General features: G+C 47.7%; 6 protein-coding genes across 6 annotated transcripts; 3 read left to right on the forward strand and 3 right to left on the reverse strand.

Moving 5' to 3' along the window:
- The first annotated feature begins 3580 nt into the window (after positions 1-3580).
- On the forward strand, positions 3581-6219 carry F4817DRAFT_103157 (kinase-like protein). The gene has a single exon (XM_049297364.1). It carries the CDS (start codon positions 4246-4248, stop codon positions 6190-6192), a length of 1947 nt encoding a protein of 648 aa, XP_049159304.1. The 5' UTR covers positions 3581-4245; the 3' UTR covers positions 6193-6219.
- A 2411-nt stretch (positions 6220-8630) lies between these two features.
- Positions 8631-9386, forward strand: F4817DRAFT_365252 (uncharacterized protein; the record flags this gene model as incomplete). Its single annotated transcript, XM_049306847.1, has 2 exons — positions 8631-9113; positions 9171-9386. 2 exons carry the CDS (start codon positions 8631-8633, stop codon positions 9384-9386), a joined length of 699 nt encoding a protein of 232 aa, XP_049159305.1.
- Positions 9387-9645: 259 nt separating this feature from the next.
- On the reverse strand, positions 9646-13546 carry F4817DRAFT_103194 (uncharacterized protein). Its single transcript, XM_049297365.1, has 6 exons — positions 13283-13546; positions 12832-13207; positions 12714-12773; positions 12372-12659; positions 12139-12307; positions 9646-12080 (listed from the first exon to the last, which is right to left on the reverse strand). Exons 1-6 carry the CDS (start codon positions 13354-13356, stop codon positions 9838-9840), a joined length of 3210 nt encoding a protein of 1069 aa, XP_049159306.1. The 5' UTR covers positions 13357-13546; the 3' UTR covers positions 9646-9837.
- Positions 13437-16408, reverse strand: F4817DRAFT_103214 (transmembrane amino acid transporter protein-domain-containing protein). The gene is made up of 8 exons (XM_049297366.1): positions 15974-16408; positions 15265-15915; positions 14799-15211; positions 14584-14744; positions 14493-14531; positions 14413-14439; positions 13958-14352; positions 13437-13891 (listed from the first exon to the last, which is right to left on the reverse strand). Exons 1-8 carry the CDS (start codon positions 16147-16149, stop codon positions 13738-13740), a joined length of 2016 nt encoding a protein of 671 aa, XP_049159307.1. The 5' UTR covers positions 16150-16408; the 3' UTR covers positions 13437-13737.
- A 2226-nt stretch (positions 16409-18634) lies between these two features.
- F4817DRAFT_315750 (AAA ATPase) lies at positions 18635-21321 on the forward strand (the record flags this gene model as incomplete). Its single annotated transcript, XM_049300582.1, has 5 exons — positions 18635-18675; positions 18739-18822; positions 18878-19127; positions 19188-20679; positions 20735-21321. 5 exons carry the CDS (start codon positions 18635-18637, stop codon positions 21319-21321), a joined length of 2454 nt encoding a protein of 817 aa, XP_049159308.1.
- Positions 21322-21916: 595 nt separating this feature from the next.
- F4817DRAFT_337086 (uncharacterized protein) lies at positions 21917-23395 on the reverse strand. Its single transcript, XM_049303248.1, has 2 exons — positions 23050-23395; positions 21917-22905 (listed from the first exon to the last, which is right to left on the reverse strand). Exons 1-2 carry the CDS (start codon positions 23166-23168, stop codon positions 22488-22490), a joined length of 537 nt encoding a protein of 178 aa, XP_049159309.1. The 5' UTR covers positions 23169-23395; the 3' UTR covers positions 21917-22487.
- Positions 23396-25491: the final 2096 nt, after the last annotated feature.

The raw sequence follows: 25491 nt of genomic DNA on the forward strand, positions 1-25491 counted from the left end.
ACGCAATCCATCGATCTCCAAAGCGTTCGATTCAATAAGTGGGTTCCGTAACGCATTACCTTTGAAGCCGTTTGCGGCAAGAGTCTGACTCGCTCGCGTGTTGTTTGGGGGGATTGCTTTTTCGGACGAGATCCAAAATATTTTGGGCTTGAAACCGTCGAACGCGTTTCTTTGCGTTGTCAGTTATGTATGACGACGGCATCTCGGCCGTGTCGGAAAGGGTAGGAAGACGCTACTGTTTCCGGTCTATTATGAGCTTATCGGATTTACACTAAAGTGTACGAACGTGTACGAAAAAGTATTGCTCCTACTGGAATGCGGTGGGGGAAATACTAAGACACTGCCGTTTTTAGGTCACACGACAGAGATCCGTCCCAAGTCTTGGGACACAACTGTGTCCATTTGTTCTACTGTTCTACTGTTCTACTGTTCTACTGTTCTACTGTTCTACTGTTCTACTGTTCTACTGTTCTACTGTTCTACTGTTCTACTGTTCTACGGAGCACACACTACTGTGGAATGTCTTCTTCCATGCTTGCCGAAAAGGGGGCGAAACGATCAGTCATCTTGTCCTCGTTATTGCATCATGCTCAATTGAAGCTTGTATGTAACTCGGTAGTCTTCCGCTTCCCCATCGTGAGATCTGCTTCGCGTAGGATTGAATTTACACTACTATGTATGCACATTGTCGCCTTTTAAGGAAAGATGATGCCAACTCGCATCAGACGTATCAATTAGAGTCCGACTAGGATTGCCCCAGACTCAGCCGGCAAATACCAAGACCAAGAGGGACCAAGAGGACCCAACAATTCAGGGGTCGCGATACGCCGTAGGGTGCCATCCAATGTCGGGTAACTTTCAATTCGCAATTCTCTGTCGTTCAATGTTGTTCTACATATTGTTTACAGGTGCTCGAGTTTTCGCGCTCGTCCAACCTTAAGCTAGCTGTGATTCACCCTTTTAATATGAATCGACTTCTTTTACATAATAATCTCCTATGTGTGACGCTTTGGCCGACTTGAAAGTTGGCAAGTATCGGGTACATGTTTAAACTCGTTGGCCTTCCTATGTAAATGCGCTGACCCGACTATGAAAGATGGTGTCCGGTGTCCTGCAGCAATTGAAATTATACACAAAGGCGGTCAACTTGGAGCAAAAAAGCATTCAACTATGTATGTATAAGTCAAGCTACAAGTCTAGCTAGGCAAAGTTTAGAAGTTAAAATGTTATGTAAAGACATGATGTACGTAAAGATGTACTGATAAATGTACTGATGCAGGTAAAAAGGAGTGCATAACCTTTAAACCAATAAGTAAGCAGCCTGTCTTCTAAGTGAAACCGAATATGCTGGAAGAATCGAGACGCGAATCATTGGCTGTCATCAAGAGATGATCGTGGGGTCTTGTAGCAACGTGTCCAAGTCTCCCTTTTCTATGTACTTTTATGTATGCCTGCCTGGAAATCACCAGCAGACGTTCAATGCTGTTCAATGGCTTGTTAATGTAATACCTTGTCGAGGATATAGAGTGTACATGTAGATCCCTCTAACTGGGAAGGAGGAATACATGAATCTCTGGTCTCTCAACCCCTTGCTGTCAGCTTTTCTGCAGTGAGAATCTGTTATCGGGGTACTCTCTCATTAGGTAGATGGCGGTGTGGCGATCCTGGACTAGCTTGTGCCTCAAGGTAGTAGTCTTATTAGAACTATTGTATACGGTGCATCCCCTAGCGACATTCCTACTGGAGTCCGTGCTTGTCCGCGTGGTCCATGATTCGATAAGCTTCCAGTTGGCCTGCCGCTACTATGTATGTACCTAATGTACATACAGAGCTTGGGAGATTGATTGGGGAGCATTGGGAGATTACATGACAATCCCGATCGAATCTCTTCGGTTCCTACTCAGTGTTTAACCCGTACTGTTTATACTGTGAATCAGTTTACGGCCGAGCCAAATTTCAACGTCGCGTCTGACGAAACAGCTATCTCGGTACCTTATGCACCCCAAGCGTTTACACGGGAGTTCCACCATTCAGGTCTCATTCAGGAACGTACCTTGCTATCAGATGGCGTGGCATTCTGTTAAAATTAATCTAGTCCTTCTATCGTCATCGCCTTCTATTGATTACTCTATCTACCGTATAAACACTGTTACTCAAGCTACTTACATGTAGATACCTATACATATATACCTCATATATGTACATACTAGTAGAGGTCCAGAGCTAACTACATAGGTACACAACGGTACTAGAACAAAGACCCCAGCAGCAGTTGTTGTTCCTTGCTGCTGTTTCTGTCCTTGTGTTCCCCTTGGGTCCCTTTTAGTCCCCCTTGTCCTTTCCTTGTTCCTTCCTCTTCCCCCGGTCACGAACTACGTACATACGTACATGAAGCTCCACTTAGGCGCAGCACCAAGTTCTCTCCTTCCACTATCCATTCACGCCATCCATTGACTGCCTGCATCGCTCCATGGTCGTCCCACCACCCAAAATGTCCCAGCCCAGCAGCCCAGTAGCCCAGCAGCCCAGTAGCCCAGTAGCCCAGTAGCCAGTAGAGCCACAATTGGTTCTAGTGGACCCAGTGAGGTCGAGCCAAATCCACCTCCACACAGCCAAGTTCGTTGTTCAATCTCCCCCTTCGGGTCATACCAAGGCTTTTGCTATCATTCTCTTTCTCACTATTCTCTCCCAATTCATCCGTCCATTTCCTACCGCTTCTTCTTTTACCGATCGTCCTCAACATCTTACTTACTCATCTCTCTATCTTAATCTTCGTTCCGTCGCTCTCTGTCCCCTTCTCTCTTATCCACCTAGCTGTTGATTCCCTGCTTCCGTTTTCCCAAAAAGTGCCAACCAACGTAACGAGAGAAAGGGATCTGGATCTTAGCTTCCTATCCCCATTATCCTAATTAATAGAAAGCTCTCCTTCCTTTGAGGGTGACCATTGGTCTCTTTTAACAACTCCTGCTCCTCCTTTCCACTTGACCCCCCTAAAATCGGTCACGACATCTCTCTCCGCATACCTGATCTGATCCATTCAAACCCGGCCAGCGGTCTTTGTCCAGTCGAGCCAGTTAATAAAAACCACTGACAAAAAACCCCGACGAACAATAACCCAGCGCCGCGCTCTTCTCAACTACTATCCCAACCATCAAGTCCGGATACTAGACTTCATAGCGCCTTCACCACGTCACACCCGTCTTGACTCGTAATTTGATTGCCTGGATCCGCACCGAACCAGGTCCACCTTGGAACAACGACCATTGCCAATCCACATTTGTTAAACAAGGTCACGAGGAGTCATAACTTCGCTCCCTAATTAGCAAACTATCGAGCCGAGTTAGCGGGAGTCGACTGCCGTGAAGCTCATATTTTGGTACGCCCTACATAACCACCAACGTCCCGTTCTGCCAGCTCCGATCTCGTGGCCGACCAGTCATCGAAAGGCTTGGTCATCAAGAGCCACTTTCGTAAATATCTATCATCCCGCCGTATCCTTCTCACGAGTCTCTCATCTCGAATTACCATCCAGCTTAGATGATATTTAGAGCCGAGGAGTAGTTCAACTGCTCAATAAATCCCTAGGACGCACGCTGCCTTCGGACACAAGTTGCATCGATCGATTGTTGACTCATTGGCTCTACCACTTACAACAACGAGAACATCAACAGTAGCGAACAGCAACGCAAGATAAATAAATCCTTCCTAAGCTCCTCCAACCCGAGGCTTGTGACAACAAACTCAAACCACACTCTTTCAGATTGAGACCATCGTATCGATGTCCTTATAACGAACTTTTCCTTTCACTCTTTCAGGACCAAAGGTCCAACTACTATTCACGATTATTTCGATTGCTTTCATTTGTCCGACAAATTTTCACATACCCTGGATGAGCCTCTGACCTGTTGACGACCTGGAGTTCTTTGCTTTCTTTTTCCCATAACCGGCATCTTGTATATCGCTTCCTACTATCTCGACTTACCCAACTCTTCTTGGATTGGCAACATTTACTTTATCAACTACTACTACCTTCCTCGCTCCTGGCAGCTCTAGCTCTCTGTACAAGCACTCAAAAGGTTTCTCATCAATTTCTTCAAGAAGCATTCCGATACCCCTTTTCTCCCTTTCCAAATAGACATCAGGTAAGGGGGGAAAGAATATTATACAGCTTGTACGATCATTCGTGGTTACATCTGGTTTACTTCATCTCACCTCGATTATTTGTCTCACGTCGAGACAACGGTCATGGAATGCTTGAGAAACAAGTTTCAAAATGGCGTTTTGCTCGACGGGAGATTTCAAACACTCTCCCCTCTTAATCATGGATCTTTTGGAATGGTCTTTATGGCAAGGGACTTGCAAACCAATGAGCTCGTTGCCATCAAGTGCTTAACTAAGAAGGCAGCTGCCGACGGAGCCGGGATCGAATTTGCGGTCGACGAGAACTCCGAGGAGCTACTTTCCCACCGCCTACTAGGTGCCCATCCCAACATCGTTAACCTAATCCACTCGTTCGAGACCGATTCCCACATGTACCTTGTCCTCGAATACTGCTCGCGTGGTGATCTCTACGAGGCCATTCGCACTGGACTTGGCCCCCTGGAGACGGAACACGTCCGCCAGTTCATGATCGAGCTAGTCGACGCTGTTTCGTACATGCACTCGAAAGGGATTTACCACCGAGACATCAAGCCCGAGAACATCTTCCTCACCGAGTCGGGTTCGATGAAGCTTGGCGATTTTGGGTTGGCTACCACGGACCGATGGAGCTACGAGAATACGGTCGGGAGCGACAGATACATGTCACCTGAGCAATACGATTCGGCCGGGGCTGGATACTCGCCGGCCCAGGCTGACATCTGGGCGATCGGTATCTGCCTCCTGAACATTCTCTTTTCTCGAAACCCCTTCACTACTCCAACCGAGGCTGATCCCTTGTTTCTGGACTTCTCGCGTGACAAGCAATCTCTTTTCGATGTCTTCCCTACCATGTCCCAAGATACGTACGAAGTCATCGTCCAGTGCATGAATCTAGATCCTAAGAAGCGATCCTTGGTCGGTGCTAAGAGCGCCCTCCGCCGCGTTGTCAGCTTCACTACCCTCGAGGAGGCACTGGATGACTTCTGCACGACTGAGCGTTCGACTGTCGCCACCGCCAACCGCGAGCCGCTCCGGACTCCTTCGATCCAGAGCCCCCAGCTGGACCAAGGTGTCTTCCCGTGGGCCAAGGCCCTGCACGCCACCCAGCCTCAGGCTATCCGTCAACTCAGTGCTATCCCCGACGACGAGAGTTACACGGAGGATCTGTTCTCCAAGTCCGCGGCTACTACGGATTGGATGTCCGGTTCTGCTCTGACGCCTTCGATCTCGTCTGTGCTTACCTCCAATCTTGCGGCATCCATGAACTCGCTCAACGTGTCGCGACCTATGGATATGCCCGCCCGCACTGTTGCCAGGGCGTCTCCGATGACTAGCTCATTGCCCATTACCATGTCGAGGCCCAGGCCTACTCTTAGTGCCATGTCGATGGTGTTTGGTCGCCAGAAGGATGCCGTGTCTAAGAGCTGGAGCGACATGTGGGATGAGGATGTAGAGGAGGACGAAGAGGAGCGCGCCCGTCAACTACAAGCGCTCAAGGAGCTAAACTCTAGGACCTGGAGTCAGGAGAGCAAGGAGGCTACTAGGACTCCGCGGCAGGATCAGGTATCCTTGCGCCAGGCGCCAGCGTCTGATAATGAGAAGCCAGAGGCTTCGCCTGTGAACGATACCATTTCAAATGACATTGATGGGGACCTAGTTGCGGATGGATTTTTCTTTCACGAGCCTGTTGCTGTTGTACAGCCTGAGCACTTCTCTATTCGGTACTCGCCTCCGTCGAAGCGTAGCGGCGTCGACAAGTGGGCGGTCCTAGGGGAACGCCGCCGAGCATACGCAGGAGCACCGGAGCCCAAGTCGCCGGATTTTTCAACGAAATCCCGACGCCAGTTCGGTATCGGATTTAATACTTTACCAGGAGGAGGAATAGGAATTTGGGACCAGGCCAATCAGCAAAACCACAAATGGAATCGAGATCATCGCTCGGCATCACGCGAATGCCCATGGAACAAGGGTCGAGACTGGAACTGGCGTAAGGAGAGACGCCACGATTTCGGTGACGTCGAGTGGGTTGGCCACTGGCAGGAGGCTCATTAGAGCATTTTTCTTCTTTTTAAACTCCTAGCCGGTGTCGCCACTTGTAGTTGTGCTCATCTTTCCACCACCACACGGGATGTTTTCTTGTCTGACTCGGGATGTCGCCCTGCTTGCTGTTTTCTTTCGTTGTATTCTCTGCCCGCCGCGTGTTGTTCTTGATAATTAAGTTTGGTGGTCGCCTCCGAGCAGAGGAGACGAGGAGGTTGAAAAGGACGACGGCTTTTGCTTTTTCCCTCCCAACAGACAAGGTACGGGAGGGGAGGACGAGAAAAAAAAAATATGTTGGCTTTTTTGTTTTGGTTCTTGGTTGGGATCATGGAATCAATCATGATTATTTTTCGCAGTTTGGCAACAACAAAATTTCATGTTCGGCAGCAGCAAGCAAGCAACGACTTAGACACACGCACTCCCCTATTCACGCAGCAGAGCTTCCCGGTGGATTGATCTAGCGTCAACTCGCTCTCTAGGTATTAGATATCTCCAGATTATTGAAGAATACCAGAAGTTACCCACTCAATTATTTGGCCGGCTTGGTCTTGGTGATTTGTCTTAGTGACTATCTAGGTGTGATACTTCGTCCTTGGGTACCTGGGGACGTTGGAAGGTTTGTACGATTAGTGTTAGTATTAACTAGTATATATTATTGTAATAGTAATAGATCATACGTATATAGCTTCGCAAACTGTTGACTTTCTAGGTGACTTGGATAATTGTGCTGTGAATCTTTTGTCTTCTAATGTGTTTGTTACTACGTTACTGTTTACTGTCACGTCTGTATCCTGATTTGGTGTCTACTAGAGCGAGAAATCATTTCCGACACGCATGTTTATGAAAAGGCTTTTGCTAGTTGTAGTGATCTGTTATGATAGTGTAGTGTTACTTGGATTGGTTCACGGAATTAGATAATGTAGATAAGGTATGTCAGTTGGTATTCAACATCAAAGTCTTAGACACAGTCATCAACGCCGTAAATCGGCAAGATGAGTAACCCGGTTAGTCATCTCGGCGCTTCTCGGAAACATTAGGTGAGGTAAGGCTTCTATGTTCTAGAAACATTGATTAACTACCTAACTTACTGTAGATAATCCCGGCCGAACTTCCCCTGGGTACCCATGCTGGCAGAATTCCTTGTGCGGGTCTTTTGTTTACGACGAGGGCTATATATAGGTTAAGAGGTATGTACACTTCGCGATGGCTTGGCGATGACGAATTAGCGTCTAGATCCATTCCTGCGGCGCGGGTTATCCGAGACCATGGGAAGCTGAGGGAATGGCTTGTTCTGGAAGCTGGTGAGTTAGGAATGGACTAGGTTGGGCTACTTGTTTTGGGTTTGTATATATATTGGGTGGGACTTGGAGACGAGGTGGGATGGTATTAGCGACCTGAAACGTCCTGGATGGAAGGGATTTGCCGTGAGTCTGGGCTTGGGAATACGAGGGTTGGGATTGGGAATGGTTATGTTTTATACGTGGTGCTGTTTGAGTATCGCTAATTGGTAGATTGTTAAGAATTTGTGTGAGATTCCGGTGCTTGCTGTTGTTGCTGGAGTTTAGTCGGTCTAAATGTCTTGTTGACTGAATTAGGAAGGACTTGGGCCCGATAATTCATGGTATTAGTTCACGGATTGAATTTGCATCGATTCAAGAGTGAGGGATGAGAGGAAATAACATATGTCTCGAAAAGTATCATCATAGCTTTTGCCAGTGTCCATAAAAGATGTATTGCACTTAGTGTTATTGTACCGACCAGATGAAAATACATGAATTATGAGTTTGCGTAGGTGATACTGTCAAACCTTACAAGACGATCAGAAATAACTGTGTTTTATACCATTATAAACTTTATCATATTTATGAATATTAAACAATACAACTATCTTCTCCCTCTACCTTCTTTTAAGTATTAGAGCTTAATTACAAGGTTGCCCTGATGAAGAACCTTGAATTATCGTCATGCCCCCCTTTAATATTTAGACTCTTGTCTATATCTTGAGTTTAGTCTCCAGTAGTAGACCTCGGAAGGTGAGAATAAATGGACGGCTGCCCTAGATATGATAACATGTACTGCCCCTGCTTTTAGAACTCTAGAAGGTCTAAATAAGTCATAACCACGACACTGGGAAGCTTCAGTCTAAGTGATACCTATTCAGATCTCAACATCGCGCCTCCTTGCTCTTCAGAGCAAGCAGCTGCGGCATCTCATCTTGTGCACTTAGAATATATCGTCATGCATCGTTCCCAAGTAGATCATCTAGCCAGGCGTCCTCTTCGAATCAACTGGCTCAACTTAACTATCTACATTCTCTTGCCGGCTACAAACGAAACCAAACGAGTGACATCCTCAAATATACCAATCTTACCACTACTCTTACCGCGCAAGCAACCAATAATCAAAGCTAGAAATACAATTCACCCGGTATTATCATAAGACTACCAACTATGGATCACGACCATGTAATCACTATCGACCTCGGGAAGCCAGAGGAGTACGACCAATCTACCGAGGACATCACGCCGAGCCCAACGCCACGGCCGGCCTCCGATCAACGAAACCAGGGTCCTCGGTACGCAGCTTCGACCAAGTCCTGCTTCTTCTGCCGGAACACGCTTCTACTAAGCTACTTCAACTGCTGCGCCGTATGTCTCGGCACCATCGAGCGCAGCCAGAGCCGCAATAAGACCGACAACCATAACAACAACAGCAGCAGCAACAACGAAAGGCCAACATCAGACTCCCTACCCCTACCTGTCACGCAGTCCCGAGAACCCTCAGGATCGCCAACAACAACACCACCCCCCTATTCCTCCTCCTCCTCCTCCTCAGACACGGAAAACGACTACAAACCCCCCCACTGCCCCAGCCCCTACTGCCGATACACGCACGCCCGGCCGCTCATGCTTCTCTTCGCGCTCGGCGAAGCGGTCCCCTCGCTCGGCGGCCTGGCGCTGCTCAACGCGGCGCTGTACCGGCACGACTAGGCGCAGTTCCGGTTCGCGGGCATGCTGGCGCTGCAGTGGTGGCAGATCTTCGTGCTGCCGCGGCAGTGGGCGCGCGGCCGCTCCGTCGTCGTCGCCGGCCAGCTTGTCGCGTGCCTGTTTATGGTGTGGTTCTACGTCGATGGGAGCCCGAGTTGGAGGTGGTGGGAGCCGCTTGCTGTTAGTACGGTGTTGTTGAAGATTGTGTTTCCTTGGTAGGGGGGAGGGAAGAGAGCAGAGGAAGGAAGAAAACTGGTGTTATGAGTGAGTGACTGACTGACTGAGGCTGGTTGCTCGCTACTTGGGGCTGGTAGACTTACGATACGCACTTATACGGTGTTGGGTGTTTGCTTAAGGGGCTACGTACTAGTGACTGTATTCTTTTTCAAACGAAGACATGGATTAGAAAATCATGATTCTATTACTAGTCCCTGAGATGTCGTGTGGTCTTGGTTGTTTACTAGGTATTAACGAGGCCATATTAGGTAACCCTAACGTCTGTAGAGGGTGTTGAATAGGACAAAGTCCGAAGATGGTCGCTATGTTAAATACAAGCTCATACTAGTAAGTTTAATGTGTTACTATGAATGCAATTCCATTATAATACTGCGTAAATATCGTTGCTCATACTATATACAAGTTGAGTTATAGTTTAAAGAAATAAGAACACTCAACGCTTGCCATGTGCCTTAGCGAGTAATTTTCGTGATCTGATCAAGTCTTCGTCATCTTCATCGACTGTGGTTGATAATATCGCAACCACGCGCTCAAGTATCTCGATTGCATTCTCAATCTCGCCGGAATCGATATATGCTTTTGCCAGCTCTTTTTCCGATTGTAGTCGAGAAAGGTCATCTTCAGGCAATATTGCTTTGTCAACAGTGATAATATGCTTAAGCAGGTGAATTCCTTTTTTAAGCTGTCCATTCTCCAGGTAGGCGATTGCTAAGTTATGCTCCAAGGCGAGTAACTGTTTGTCGTCCTCTGCTAGCATCTTCTTATATAATGTTCTGACATGCTCATATAACTCGATCGCTTCTTTAACCCGGTTAGTCTTACGATACGCGTCGGCACACCGTTTTTGTGATAAGAGGCAAAAAGGATCGTCTTCTGCCAAGTTCTTCCTTATAATAGGTATAATGCGCTCAAGTATGCTGACCGTTTCCCCAAACTGGCCGTTTCTATAATATGCCACTGCCAGTTCATGCTCTGTTGTTAGTAGGTCGATATGCTCCTTCTCCAAAACTTTTCTGTCGATGGATATAATATCCTTAAACATCTTAATCGCATCCTCTGTTTGACCATTCATACTGAATGCTGATGCTAGCTGATGTGTTACTGATAATCGATCGGGGTGGTCTTCTGGTAATGTCCCTCGGATGACCGCAATACGCTCATATATCTTGATCGCCTTCTCAGCCTGTTTAGTGGTACTGTATGCTCCTGCCAATATGGATTGCATTTTCACTTGAGCGGGGCTCTCATCCTCAACCACCACCACGGGTTCCAATAACTCAATCGCGTCCTGATCCTGTCCTATTTCAACATATGCATCTGCTAAATAGGTCTCTAATGGGTGTGGTAGGATATTGTCTTGAAAATTGTGTTCTTTTCTCCACGCAAAAGCTTCACTTAATACTTTGATTGCTTCTCTAAATCGTCTGGCGTAGTTGAGATACGCTCCAACGTTGCAAGATAATTCATATATCTCCCTCGTTTGGCAATCTCTATTTTCTTCAAGCAAACGTAAAGCATGTGGCATATATTCTCTCCATAGCTCATCTGCTAGGTCTTCGTATGACAGAATCGGCGAGAGATAAGTAATCGCGTCGGTTCTTATTCGTTTTAGGTCATGGTCCTGCAACCATGCTCGTATCGCTATATGTACCAGCCTATGCATATCAAACATAGAACCATTCTCTTGTCGAGTTATAAATGCGTACCCCAAAAGTGTACCAATCGCATGTTCGAAGTCCACCTCCGGCTGTTGGGCGGGTAAAAGCGATTGTGGGATAGCTTTCGGATCGAGGCAAGCCATAAACGAGAACGTCTTTGCTGCGATGGGATCGCACTGTCGAATTTGTTCAAAAGACACAGTCCACGTCTTTAGAACTGCCCGGGGCATATCTAGGGTATCGTCATAGAAAGCCCGTTCCATTAGGTTAACGATGTTCCGTTCTTCACCCCGTAACAGGCCAAGGTACTTCTCGACTGACATCATATTCTTGTTCATATATGAAGCGGCCTGTACGATGGCAAGGGGAAGATACGTAAGTTCCTTAACTAGTTCCTCAATTATCGTTTCATTTTGGTCGGGCTGATCTGCTGTCTTATATGATCTGAAGAGACTTTTTGCCTCTTCGGGGTTCATTTCTCCGAGGTCGATCACGTTGTTTATCGCTACGTCCACGGCTACTTCTCGTGAGCGTGTGGTGAAGAGGGTTAAGCCGTGGTTATTTTGAGGTAGGTATTTGATCATACCAGTTGAATCGTTCGATCGAAATGTTGCTTCGTGATCGTCCGCATTATCGACGATTAGAAGCCACTTCCCGGCATTCTCGGAGCTGAGATGTTGCTTTACCAGTATTTTCTGGTCCTCTTCACCGGATATCTGAAGCAACTTGGCCAAGCCCGCATACGATTGCTCAAAAGTTGCTTGGCTCTGTGCTAGCACCCAGAAGACAGAATACTCGGGCTTGCGGTCTCGCAACCGGTACGCGAACTCCAGGGCCACTTGGGTTTTCCCGACACCTCCCAGGCCAAGAACTGCCAATTTCCGGCGTTTCTTGACGAAAAAGTGGTTTTCGATTTCTTCTAGAATTTGGTCTCGACCGCCAAAAAGTTCATTTCTGAGGTGCGGAATATGATAAAGGGATTTACTAGCGATATCTTGGTGAATACTTTGAGGAACACCTTAAAGAATGTCAACAACTGTAAAATTCAACTAAGCATATTGCTAAAATGTACTAACTCCTTTGAAGGCCCCCAGCGATGAATAGTTGGATGACCCCGGAGATACTGTCATACTGTTGGTCTGCCCTGTTGCTGCACCTTGCCATCTGCATATGGTCTGCATCAAGTGTCTCAACTACTTCGAGCGTTTCCGGTAAGTCGACTTTTGAAGAATCATCGTTCACCACCTAAAAATTGGGCGGATTGTCAGTTGATGATACTTTCGACAGTTTAGAGTTAGGTAAGATATACCTTGCCCTCGAGTCCTTTCACACCTGATATGCCTCTCGCTTCCTGGAATGAGTGAATCATAATACCCTTTTCACTAACTTTGTTTTTGAACTGGAAGTGAATATTGTCGAGGACTTCGCTATTAACTTGTAGAGTCCTGACAATTTTCTTGTTAGAGTCATGTAGGGCAAGTGCGGCCAGGTTTGATGCGATAGTTCCCCATGCTGCCGCCGGGGTACCTCGGTGAGGTGTCCCAAGGAAAATAATGAGCTTCGTTTGTGAACTACAGATATTTGATCTCCATATTGCCTAATTTTATTAGTACTAATGTTACGTCGTTCTTTCTCTGGTTATTCGTCTTACATCTTTGACGATAATTCCGCCGAGGCTGTGTGCAATAAATATGATCGGTTCGTGGAATCCCTGGAACTGTCAGCCTGATAAGGTCTGCCATAGTTGGGGTAGAGGGATGTTGGATTACCTTGCCCTTAATATTGCGCTCAATCCGGACGGTAAAATCTTGACCGTGTTGCGATATGCTGTTCTTATTATTTGCTTCAAAGACCCCAATGACATCGGCGTTATACCCGTATGTCCATACTCTCGCCTTGGGGAAATCCTCTGCGAGATAGTCTCGTGGCCAGAATACCTTATGCTGTTTCGACGAGGTCCCATGGTTTTCGTTTTCTTCTTCTTCGTTCGATTTTTCATTGTGAGCCGATACAAGACTTGTCAGGCGTGAAATTCGCTTTGAGATCTTGTCTCGTGTTGTGGGCGCAGCTTGTTTGCCTTTTTCAGTCGAGTTATCTTCCCAAGTTGTCTGCGGGTGACCCCTTAACCCGTGTACAAGAATAATGCTAAAATGGTCTGATTAGATCGATAAAAGCCTTAATCACCGTTGTCATCGCGTAGGAAACATCCATATTACGTACTTGACTTCGCATGATTCACTTGCAGGGCTAGAGAGTTGCGTGAGCCCGTTGCGACGTATACTATGGTCGGGCATGGGTTAGGTATGTAAAAATAACTAAAACAGAAGTAAGATAATCGTAAGGTCTAATAGAGTTGCTTGTCCTCAGATAAGGCTAATGCTATGAAACTTTAGAGCATCTTAAGGTTGGATAGTGCTATCACAAGGCGACGCCTGCCTTTTCTTGAGGGATTGATTACCTTAAGGCTGAGCAGTGCCGTCACGAGGTAATGCCCTCTGCCTGCCTTGCCTGAACGAGTTGTCCCGATTAAGGAAAAGAAGGCGTTAACTGCAATTATGGCTTGCTTATTAGGTATTGATTACCTACCTAGGTACCTAAGGTATATGGTGTTACCTCATATGTAATACCAGGACATTAATCGTTTAACCCAGTTTTGTTTCCCGCTTATCTAGTAACTACGCCGCCCCAATAAGCTTCTTGGGCAAGAAAGCCCATACAGTCCCGATGACAGAGAGGGTCAAGGATATGAGCATGACAGTCCAAGTAAAGATGCGTTCTCGCGCCGAGATCTCATGCCCGAATAGCTTCAAGTAAAAAGCCAGAGGAAGCCTGCGAATTCATTAACCGCCATATTCTCCAAGAGCCTAGCGTAGGTAGAAGAGTATCAACACTTACGTAACACATATAGTAAAGCAGAGAGCGCTCCCCATGAACGCCATGATGGTGTCGAATGCCGGGAAGAGAATAGCAATTGCCAAGAAGACGAAGAGCGTAAAAACTCTGATGAGAGCTTTCAGCACCCCCCTCGAGCTGCTGGAGAGCCCGACGAGGGGTGTTTCCTCCGCGACGACTTGTTGCCGAAGACCGAATAAGACTTCCAGAATTGTGACGATCGGTTGAGAATTCAGAGGGATCTTAGTCAAAGGAATAATTGCGATGAAGATCACAAGGGGGACGTTTAGAACGTCGGGATATCCCGTGGCTTCAAGGATATTCCCCGTGATCTCGTCGCGGACTCCATCGCCAAACATTAGTAGTCCTACAACAGCTATAGCAAAATCTATTACCAACTACAAGTTGTTAGTTTTAGGTACTTATCGAGTTCGTTGGTTAGGGCCATCGAGACTTACAGTGAAGCTAAACGTGTATCCAACCGCCTATTCAAATATTAGCTAAACCCACTACTGATAAATTTATTATATTTACTCACCTCCCCAAAGCGGTGGGGATGACGCATGTCACGATAGATCTGAATTTGAGTTAGATGATTGATCTCTTATCCTTAGTCAAGATGGACCTACGTTTGGGAAAACACCGTGTCCACCCCATGGAGACATGAGTAATCCAAAGGACAGAGGTAAAGTAAGCCAATTAGCAGGGAACAGATATGTCTTCGCAGGCTCTATAAGAGAACCAGGCGAGTGCGGTTTAATCAACCCGTCAAGGATGACGATGGTGACAACTAGACCATTTTGTGAGTATTTCAACACTGGCGGCGGGTTTGCGGAGGACTTACTGCCCAGACACGAGACCACACCAACAAGGCTAGTAACAGATAGAAAGGACAGTGGAACGAATTGCAGAGGTATGAGGATCAGAGTACAGACGATCTTCCACTCAGTCACACTTAGTGTACCCGGAAACAAGAGTGCTAACGAGTCGGCAAATAGTACTATAAGAGCCACACAAGCAGCAAGTAATTCCAGAGTGAAGAGCACTGCTGTCATGATGCGCGCTTTCCTGCCAAAGCAGGTATACGCTATGTCGGAAAAGGTGATTGTGCTAGGGTCGTGATCCATGCATCTTGATAATATTCTCGCCGTCCAGCTGGTTAGTGCGGCACATAGAAACAGCGCAATAAGCCCACAGACCCAACCAGCATACTTCAAACCCATGGGCAGACTCAGTAAGCCGACACCGATCAGGACGCTATGTTTGAGATTTAGCTATGGGTCTCCAAAGAGAAAGAGGGGCTCACTCACTTAGTAGAGTTCACAACCGTTTGTGGTAGAGTTGATTGACCGGCTACAGCTAGCACGAGCCTCCCTTCTTGCTCAACCTCTTTTACAAGGATGGACGGCCGTTCGCCATCAGGCATATCTGCTCCTGATTCTTGCTGCTGACGCCATATGTCTGCGGCATGGATCATGGAAGAATGAGCAGCCGACTGGACAGTACCATAGCTTCGAACGGACCCGTAACTACCAACCAGAGGAGAAACAGAAAGGTGCGGCGGCACGGAGAATAACGAATTGCCACGAGGGGAACCGGACGGTGATGCTACTCGGTATAATTCGCTGTCCGAGCGTTTTCGCTCGCCCTCCGGTCTATCTGTTCTTGATGAAGGCGTTCCAGCTGGCCCGGGCTCCTCGTTGTCGATACCGAGGGGCGAAGGAGCTTCAACATCTTGTCTTAAGGGAGAAGCTCTGGGGCCCACTTCGAGGTCGCGCCCGGCGTACGGATTAGGGTCGACTGACTGAACGGGCTCTTGATCTGGCGCAAATACAAAGGTCGGGTGTTGCGGTAAGATTTCCGGAAAGGCAGCGGCTCGTTGCCAACTTCTCCCAAAAGACCTAATACTATTGACACCACCAATATCGGCCACCGCAGCAAGACGATTCGTCATAGATGACCTGTAGGAATAGATACAATTAGTCTAGGCGAAGGCGAATCGATGGCAGGTATGCCAACCTTCGTCCTGCTCGTCGCGGGTGTTCCTCATCATGCCCTTGAGCATCCTGGTCACTTAATAATGCTTGGTCCTCAGAGCGAATACTCAGATTACTGATAGACAACAGACTATCGCTTCGGGTGGGTGAAGCCCCGCGATCGTATTCATCCCAGGTTGTAGGCTGCCTCGCAGCCATGTCTATATGTTAAGTCCACAGACTAAGAGGAGAAGAATATTCGAAATATTACGAGACGAAAATATATAGAAGAGGGTCAGTAATTTAAATATTTGACGGAGAGATTATCAACGGCACCTCAGCGACTAAAGGTGTGGAAAGCTATGTTAGCTCTTCGCCCTCAGTATAGACTACCTAGCTTCAATCGAAGGAGATAGAGGAAAGACTTGGTCAGAGATACTATTAGAAATATCGAAAAGATAGACGCAACCATGCGCATACATATATACCCCAGACTACGCAGCTACCTTGCTTTGATAACGGTGGAGCCAGTGTGCAGAAACGATGGATTGTTATGGTGTTGAAGTTATTTATTAATATTATACTCGGCTAGTACGATGACTAGTCAGTCTGATACTTGGCTTGGTAGGAAATACATGTACTTGCCGACGCGGAGAACAGTCCCATGATTTAAGCTTTTGCACCTGCCCGTGTTAGACGAGAGCTCAAACTACCATTTGTAACTCATAGGTAGGTACATGTATCTAGGCCCTCGGGGAAGTAGGGAAGTCACTGCTAACCCATCATCGATGTTTCCATCACGCCACGTTATTGGACAATGGATTCAATGTGGGGAGTGGTACAATCCCTTTTTGATTTTTAGCATGAGAACAAGGCTGATAATGTCACACAAATTACATACGAACATCTACCTCTTGCGAGGAAAAAAAAAATTTCCTACGTCCTGGTGATGCCCGCTAATTTTGCACAGCGAAACATCGGAATCTATCGCTTCTCGTCGGGCTAAATTACGGGAGTATCACTGGAAACTAACAGCAGATGCTGGAAATTTCGTGCGGCACTGCACGCAACGTAACTCTACTCGCTCGGGGAAGATCTTACCGTTGGGTGTTTTATTTTTCGAGAGTGAGATAAGATCGCGCGGTTACGTGACGTCATTTCGTACTGTATGGGGTAAGAGGTTGGATCAGATATTGGCATGCTGCAAGCAAAGTCATGCGCCGCAAAGCTTTTAAGGTCTGTCCGAACCATTGCCTCCTATAGCGGGTTACAGTGTGATTGGCCTGTTAAATAAATAATTGCATACTGCCTATGAGAGGTCGGGTCGTCTAGTGTAAGTGCAACGTCCAAGTACGGTCTCAGGAGTTGTAATAGAATTGCTTTTCGTCAAATTTTACGTTTCCGGTGTCACTAAATACTAGCGTTGATCTGAGGGCTTATTAACTAACGCAAGGGAGAATTTGCAACTCGACCAACATATATCTTTCAAGTATCGATCGGTCGTGCTCGTTTCTATTGACGAGTATTAGCGTCTAACGGACCGAACGTGCTCTATTGTGTTTTACAAAGCTCTTTGATATCCATGCATAGCACTTTGGTAAATAGACTAAAATACTGAAACCGTTATATGTAAAGCCTTAAGTAGTTAGTTTAACGAATGGACCATACTACTCCAAGATGACTCAACCATATATAGATGGCGGAACACTAGCTGGCTGGAATTAGTCTGTGGTCGACGTGCCCCTCTTAGACAATGTTGCGTTCTGCCGTGTTCCAACTTATCCATAAGCTGAAGAGGCTACGTTATCTATTGGGAACTTGATCAATAGGTAGTCATCCTGCTTCTCTGAGAGGCGAAATATGTATGTACTATATACGAAGGTAAGACGAGGTGGCCACTTCTACCAAAAGGACAGGACTTGTGAGGCTCTACTAGGTACATACCTAGGTATGTAAGGAAAAGAGTTACAAGCCTTGCAAAATGCTTCGCGTTTTTGAGAATACCTACCTATCTAATGCACTGCTAACTTGAATGGAGAATGCATGCACATTCTTTGTATATTTAGGTGTTTACAATTAGGTTGTCTTATACAATTAAGTATACATTGCAAATCAGAACTCCATGCTGGAATATTCTACAGTAGGTACCTAAGAACTGAACTCCTAAGAAAGCTGTGAATTAAGTGAATTAGGTAAGTCAAAAAGACCTCCAAGGTTGCCCACGTATGCAGGTACAGTGCCTGATTGCTTGATTGCGTAGCGAGTTGTCTGCCTGTCGATAAGTTATCAGTTAGTAAGCCCCAGGCAAGCAATCTGGCTTGTTCAACAAGTCAGGCTGTGGAAGTGATTGGAAGATGTGGCGGCCCTAGGCTAGGTAAGCCCCACTTGGTCCGAGCTCCTTCCACCTCTCGTCATCACCAACTCAAACAACTCAAACAACTACGACCGTAAGAACATCCAAACTCCGAACTTGATCATCTTCCATTTTCACCATCTCAGGTCATCTCGTAACCCTTTTCCTTTTCCAACTTAGAGATAACCACCATCTCTAATAATTCTCGCTAAGGATCGAGTTTCCTTTGCGAATTTCTCTGCATAAACCCCCCCCACCTACCTTTCTTTCCGTTTGGTTCTTCCCACAACTTCCTCCAACCCACCCCAATCCCGACCTTTACCAAATACCTTCATTTATTCATCAAACACCATGGCACCCGAGCCTGAGCACAAGAAGAAGGTCAACTTGGCGTAAGTTTTCTAATAATGAGAAAAATCCCCGCAAACTGGGATCTAAACTAACTTTACTACTAGCGACGTCTCTGGCTCCGAGCCTAAAGAGGAGAATGACACCTCGACGGCCATCCTCAAGAAGAAGAAGAAGCCCAACCAGCTGATGTATGTATTCCCTAGCTAAATAGTCTAGCTGGTATTTATTAACTAATCTGCCTAGGGTTACTGATGCCGTCAACGATGACAACTCTATCATCGCACTTTCGAACAACACTATGGAACAACTCCAACTGTTCCGTGGAGATACAGTCCTCGTTCGAGGCAAGAAGAGAAAAGACACCGTCTTGATCGTCCTTGCGGACGATGACCTTGATGATGGCAGTGCCCGACTCAACCGAGTTGTCCGTCACAACTTGCGGGTAAAGCACGGCGATATTGTCACCATCCACGCGTGTCCTGACATCAAATATGTGCGTAGCTTGTGCCCAATGAAATCCTGATTAGATAACAAAGTACTGACCGATCAATAGGCCAAGAGAATTGCGGTGCTTCCCATCGCCGACACAGTTGAAGGTCTGACTGGTTCGCTCTTCGACGTCTTCCTTGCCCCATACTTCCGAGAAGCCTACCGACCCGTTCGTCAAGGCGACCTGTTCATCGTCCGAGGTGGTATGAGACAGGTGGAGTTCAAGGTAGTTGAGGTTGATCCTCCCGAGTATGGTATTGTTGCGCAGGATACCGTGATTCACTGCGAGGGTGAACCTATTCAGCGCGAAGAGGAAGAGAACAACCTCAACGAAGTTGGCTACGATGACATTGGTGGCTGCCGCAAGCAGATGGCACAGATCCGAGAGATGGTTGAGCTGCCGCTGCGTCATCCTCAGCTCTTCAAGTCTATCGGTATTAAGCCACCTCGTGGTGTTCTGCTTTACGGCCCCCCGGGTACTGGTAAAACCCTCATGGCTCGTGCCGTCGCCAACGAGACCGGTGCCTTTTTCTTCCTGATCAATGGTCCCGAGATCATGTCCAAGATGGCCGGTGAATCGGAGTCGAATCTCCGAAAAGCATTCGAGGAGGCGGAGAAGAATTCCCCAGCTATCATCTTCATCGACGAGATCGACTCTATCGCTCCTAAGCGAGATAAGACAAACGGCGAGGTTGAGCGACGTGTAGTTTCTCAGCTCCTTACCCTCATGGACGGCATGAAGGCTCGATCCAACGTTGTCGTCATGGCAGCCACCAACCGACCTAACTCTATTGATCCTGCCTTGAGACGTTTCGGCCGTTTCGATCGCGAAGTCGACATCGGAATTCCTGACCCCACTGGTCGTCTTGAGATTCTCCAGATTCACACCAAGAACATGAAGCTCGGCGACGACGTCGATCTCGAGCAGATTGCGGCGGAGACTCACGGTTACGTTGGTTCTGATATTGCTGCCCTTTGCTCAGAGGCTGCTATGCAGCAAATCCGAGAGAAGATGGATCTCATCGATCTTGACGAGGACACCATCGATGCCGAAGTATTGGACTCTCTAGGCGTCACTATGGAGAACTTCAGATTCGCCTTGGGCGTGTCGAACCCGTCTGCCCTCCGCGAAGTCGCAGTTGTCGAGGTTCCCAATGTCCGCTGGGAAGACATTGGAGGTCTGGAGGAGGTCAAGCAGGATCTCAAGGAGAGCGTCCAGTACCCTGTCGACCACCCCGAAAAGTTCCTCAAGTTTGGTCTTTCTCCGTCCCGTGGTGTCCTATTCTACGGCCCGCCCGGTACGGGTAAAACCATGTTGGCTAAGGCCGTTGCCAATGAATGTGCGGCCAATTTCATCTCAGTGAAGGGCCCCGAGTTGCTGAGCATGTGGTTTGGTGAATCCGAGAGCAACATCCGAGATATTTTCGACAAGGCTCGTGCGGCTGCTCCTTGTGTCGTCTTCCTGGACGAGTTGGATTCGATTGCCAAGGCTCGTGGTGGATCTGTTGGAGACGCTGGTGGTGCTTCGGACCGTGTTGTCAACCAACTTCTAACCGGTAAGCTTCCCTAAAAGGTTTCTTTAAAGGTTGCACTGCTAACATCATCAAATAGAAATGGATGGTATGACCTCCAAGAAGAACGTCTTCGTCATCGGAGCTACGAACAGACCTGAGCAATTAGATCCGGCCCTGTGCCGTCCGGGTCGTCTCGACTCGCTAATCTACGTACCATTGCCCGACGAGGCTGGTCGTCTCAGCATTCTCACGGCCCAGCTTCGCAAGACCCCGGTGGCTGCCGACGTCGACCTCAACTATATCGCATCCAAGACCCACGGGTTCTCTGGTGCTGATCTCGGATTTATTACCCAGCGTGCAGTCAAGATTGCTATCAAGGAGTCCATCACCATCGACATTGAGCGACAACGTGCTCGCGAGGCTGAAGGAGCCGGTGACATGGACGTCGATGAAGATGTTGAGGACCCTGTTCCTGAGTTGACGAAACGCCACTTCGAGGAGGCTATGCAAATGGCCCGAAGATCCGTCAACGACGTTGAGATCCGCCGATACGAGGCTTTTGCGCAACAAATGAAGAATGCCGGACCCGGTGCCTTCTTCCAGTTTCCTGCTGCCAATGCCGGCGCCGCGGGCTCTGGAGACAACTTCGGCCAGGCTGGTGACGATGACGGTCTTTACGACTAAGTCGTCAGCTATTCAGCGGTTGGATACCATCTCCTCACACCGACCCTGTACTCTAATTCCTTTGCTTACGATGCGTCTCAACATTAATGACAACACAACGCAACACTAAGGATGTCGACCTCGAACCGATATCCCTTTGGTTGGTCGTTGAAGGAATTCGCATATCTGATAGACTTAATCCCGTCAGAGTGCTAGGAACGGGATGCGGCTGCTTTTCCTTGCGCGATCAGAAGCATGGCTGTTTTGTCTCTTGCTTTGCTAGAGATGCTTCATTCTGGCTGGGATGAAATATAGTAGCCATACGCATACCGTGCTGCGGTAAGCAAATTAGTTTTACGATAGATCCACAAATTGATTTTGCACTGCCCTCAACTGCGCCTTGGCCGTGTCTATACTCTTGAATAACAGTGTAACTATGTATTTATATGACATGATGAGACCTGAAGGTCCATATCAGCAACCATGACTCGGAAATTTCCATTCGATGGTTATAAGCCAATTCTTAACTTGGATCGTACACGACTAACAGCTATATTAATGGCACAGCATTCACAACACGTAGTTATCACTAAAGCGCCGGGCAAGTACACGAAGAGGTCTGGTTGAAAATGGTTGAGTAGTAACTATCATTGCTGCGGATCAGAGCATCAAAGGTGCCCCAGATATTCCTTGCTCGCCTCCTTCGTACACTTAAATATAAATCAAACCCGAGTTGCTAACGCCAATGCTCCCTTTCCGGCCCCCCCCCATGCCTTGTTCTGATAAAGTAGTAATCGTGTAGCAAGAAGAAAAACACACTCCCGTCCCCCTACTCCTACTCCTACTCCTGCCCCTGGGATCTTTCTATTCGGACACGCATATGGACACGGCCTCGGGGAGAGGAGCGTGTGTGTACCTATGTATGTGTATATTACAGCTCCTTCGTACTAGGCGGGTAGTACAACGATACGATATGATACGATACGATACCCCTTGACTACCGAGGTATCAGGCATCAATCAAGGTGTCGGGGCGTCGTTATTCGTTCGTTTATTTAATTTTTTGTTCTTTCTTTTCGTTCTTCCCGTGGCGGCTTCCATCGCCATCGCCATCGTCACGACGCCGCCATCCTAGATCCAAAACGCGGATCCGACGCCCCCGTCATCAATCAATCGCAGCCGCACTTCTTAGCCGGCCGTCGACCCGTCGTCGACTTCGCACACGGTATCGAGGCACTCGCGCGCGACCTTTAGGACGGCGTCGACGACGGCTTGGGGCACGGCTAGGCTGCCGTCGGTGGTGGTGGTGGTGGTGGTGGTGTTGGTGCTTGCGCCGTTGGTCTTGGTGCTCCCGTTGGTAGAGGTGGTGCTGTTGTTATTGTTGTTGTTATTGTTGTTGGTATTAGAGTTGGAGTTGGTAGTGGTGTTGGTGGTGCCGTCGCTAGCCGCGGCGGTGTCGTGCCGCACGTCCTCGAGAACCCGCCGGACTAGCGCGGGGAACGTCGTCACGTCGCCGCTGCGCAGGAGCGCCAGCGCGTGCGACTGTACTGCGGACGGCCAGTTGGAGGGGTGCGCGTTGAGCGAGTGCAGGAAGTGCTCTTGGATTCTGTCGGGTGAGGTGCCGTCTGTCAGCTAGCTAGTTTCCTTCTTTCTTTGTGGCGGGGAGAGGAGGGGAGGGGAAGGGAGAGTGAGAGAGTGAAGATTGGGGGCGGGTGAGCGGGTGAGCGGGTAGGTGGGCGGGCGTGCGTACTTGTTTATGTGGCCTTCCCGTATGAGAAGCGCGTTGATTTGCGATCGCAGGTCTTGGTCCTGCGTAGCGGGCGTATATGCGGCCGCCGACGCGGGAACCTTTACGGGCGTCTGCGACATGGCTGTGTATGCGTATACGTCTATCTATCTGTCTGTCTATCTGTCCGAGTGGGCGGGGCAAAAAAGGCCTCTTGTAGATAGTTTCCCCTTCGAGGTAACCAGCAAGCAGGAGTTCCGAAAGAGAAAAGAGGGCAGGTAAAATAAAAAAGTGTTGGGGTCGCTCGGATATGCGATACCTAATACGACGGTTCCCGAAGCTTGTGGCGGTTTTTTTTTTTTTTTTTTTTTGGAGGGATGGGTGGACGGGTCGAGGCGCTGCGGCGTATGTGAGTATTTCTGTGTAGCGTATAGAGCTCCTACGACGTCTTGAGCAGCGCTGGTGCGGGCGACGAGGTATGGTATGCAGGAATTCGTCGCGAGGGACTGATACCTGGAGGAATTGGAAGGTCGAATGGCGAGGCTGACAATTATCCGGAAAGTTTGCCTGAGGCAAGGCTGAAATGAAATAGCTTCGTAAATAAGTGGATAGCTTTAAAAGGTAAGGAGACTTGAGCTGTGTGGGGGCGCTAGACTTGGTTAGGTTGCCAGGGATCCCCGTTGTAAGCCGGGGGTAAGACTCGGCGTTGGTTGGTCAGTCTGTTCGAAGAGATGTGGCTGGTGCGTTACTATATTGGGCTAGAACCGCCTTATGTAGAGCCTCCTCGATCATATTCGAATCCGGTATTGATCGGAGCCTTAGTCTTACATACATAGTAACTCTAGAACTCGTACCTACATACATATATTAGTGCATCTATTGTTACTGTTCGCGGTTTTAATGCTTTGTTCAAGTTCGAACATAAGTCTTATAGGTTAGAAGGAATTAACTATATATAGAGTTGCCTGAACAGGCACATAGTCTTCATCTACATGTATTGATATACTTATACTAAACTAACGCTGTATGCTACTTATAACATCTAGCTTGGGCTTATATACTCGTATATTGAGGATATATTTCACCTCAATCATGACAAATTTTTTATTCTATCTTTAACGTTTAGCTGTAGCCAATGCAGCGACGGCGGTGGAAGGGAATTTTAGTTGGTTTTAATATCTACCATTGTGAAGCCCAATTGATACATTGCCAGTCTGTGTTGAAGTGAGAGATAGGATTGTTCTATGAGAGTTTAATTTAACCCGGGTAAGCCTACCCTCTTCTTCATTAGGCCGAGACGATATTTTGATCGATCAAACGATTTGTCTATTTCTATCTACGCGCGATTTCCGAATCAAGAATATGTACGTATTCGGAAATGATGAAATAGGCAAGGTGAGCGCAGGCCGCGCTAGATCCAAAGTCCTTTCTTGTCCATGACACTTTCAGTGACTTCGATTGACTTCGATCCCAAGTACCACCAATGTATTCAAATGATATCAAGGAAAAAATCTCTCAGCTGCATGCGAGGCCGACTCTACATTCAGTGCCGTAGTGCCCAACGGTGTTGCGACGTTATAGAATGCACTCGGGTGCAGATTTGCCGGTATGTTGGCATGCCGGTCGGTATAAGTGATATAAGTGATATATTGTGATGAGCAAATCCCACAGGAACAACTCATATCCACCATCTACTTGAACCTCAAATCCCGAGGCTTCAGGTTGGGTCGCCGTTCGGGCCGGAGTCAGCAACTCGAAATGAACATGTCGCAATTACTCACGAGTTACTCATGGCCAATTCGACTTTGTTGGCATCGAGTCAACGAATGCTTTCGGGGCGTGGCCTCGATTTTGAGTTGGTAGATAATGTTCTACACCGACTATTACCTGTGTTGTCTATTATACGGATGCAGTGTATGTAAAGTAAAGATCCTTGCATTTACTCGGTGTGTGGGCAGCGAATCAGAGCAAGCCGGATCAGCCGCGAGTTCGATGTTATTCGCTAATCTTGCTTGAGATAGGTTTCTCGCCGCAGCCACGCTAAAGGGGGGCGTGGGGAAGCTCAAATGACCGATTCTCTGCCGCGTTGGGCTCAATCCCCGTAAAAATAAAAAAATAAAAATGATAAGTGATCTAGCGTATCTACCTAGGTATCCATCCTAGTCAACATGACGGTTTTGTGATGCGCGCCATCAACGACGCGCCGGTAGATGGTCGACATCAATACTGGAAAAGTCGGTCTAGAAGACACTCTTAGCGATTGCGGTTACAGTTGTATATGGCCTTCCGGGATATCTCGAAGACGATTGGTCGTCTAGATAGGCTCCTCGCAGCCCCATCGCTTGCTGTGATCTGCGCTAATCCATTAGTGTATCCATTCTGCTGTTGTTACGACAAGCGTTTCTAAGTATTATAATGGCCTTCCTATCTAAGACACGCATAGGCCTGAGGAACTCGACGTACCTT

This window comes from Daldinia loculata (assembly GCF_022478755.1).
Source record: "Daldinia loculata strain CBS 113971 unplaced genomic scaffold F4817scaffold_23, whole genome shotgun sequence".
In the NCBI taxonomy this organism is placed as follows: Eukaryota; Fungi; Ascomycota; class Sordariomycetes; order Xylariales; family Hypoxylaceae; genus Daldinia; species Daldinia loculata.

Coding starts and splice junctions, on each gene's coding strand:
- F4817DRAFT_337086 (XM_049303248.1), bottom strand. CDS start 23,168: ATGTCGCAGACGCCCGTAAAGGTTCCCGCGTCGGCGGCCGCATATACG. Junction 22,906..23,049: donor CGGGAAGGCCACATAAACAA/GTACGCACGCCC, acceptor CTCACCCGACAG/AATCCAAGAGCACTTCCTGC.
- F4817DRAFT_103194 (XM_049297365.1), bottom strand. CDS start 13,356: ATGCCCGACCATAGTATACGTCGCAACGGGCTCACGCAACTCTCTAGC. Junction 13,208..13,282: donor AGTGAATCATGCGAAGTCAA/GTACGTAATATG, acceptor AGACCATTTTAG/CATTATTCTTGTACACGGGT. Junction 12,081..12,138: donor CGCTGGGGGCCTTCAAAGGA/GTTAGTACATTT, acceptor ACATTCTTTAAG/GTGTTCCTCAAAGTATTCAC.
- F4817DRAFT_103157 (XM_049297364.1), top strand. CDS start 4,246: ATGGAATGCTTGAGAAACAAGTTTCAAAATGGCGTTTTGCTCGACGGG.
- F4817DRAFT_103214 (XM_049297366.1), bottom strand. CDS start 16,149: ATGGCTGCGAGGCAGCCTACAACCTGGGATGAATACGATCGCGGGGCT. Junction 15,916..15,973: donor CCGCGACGAGCAGGACGAAG/GTTGGCATACCT, acceptor CTATTCCTACAG/GTCATCTATGACGAATCGTC. Junction 14,745..14,798: donor TGTGGTCTCGTGTCTGGGCA/GTAAGTCCTCCG, acceptor AAAATGGTCTAG/TTGTCACCATCGTCATCCTT.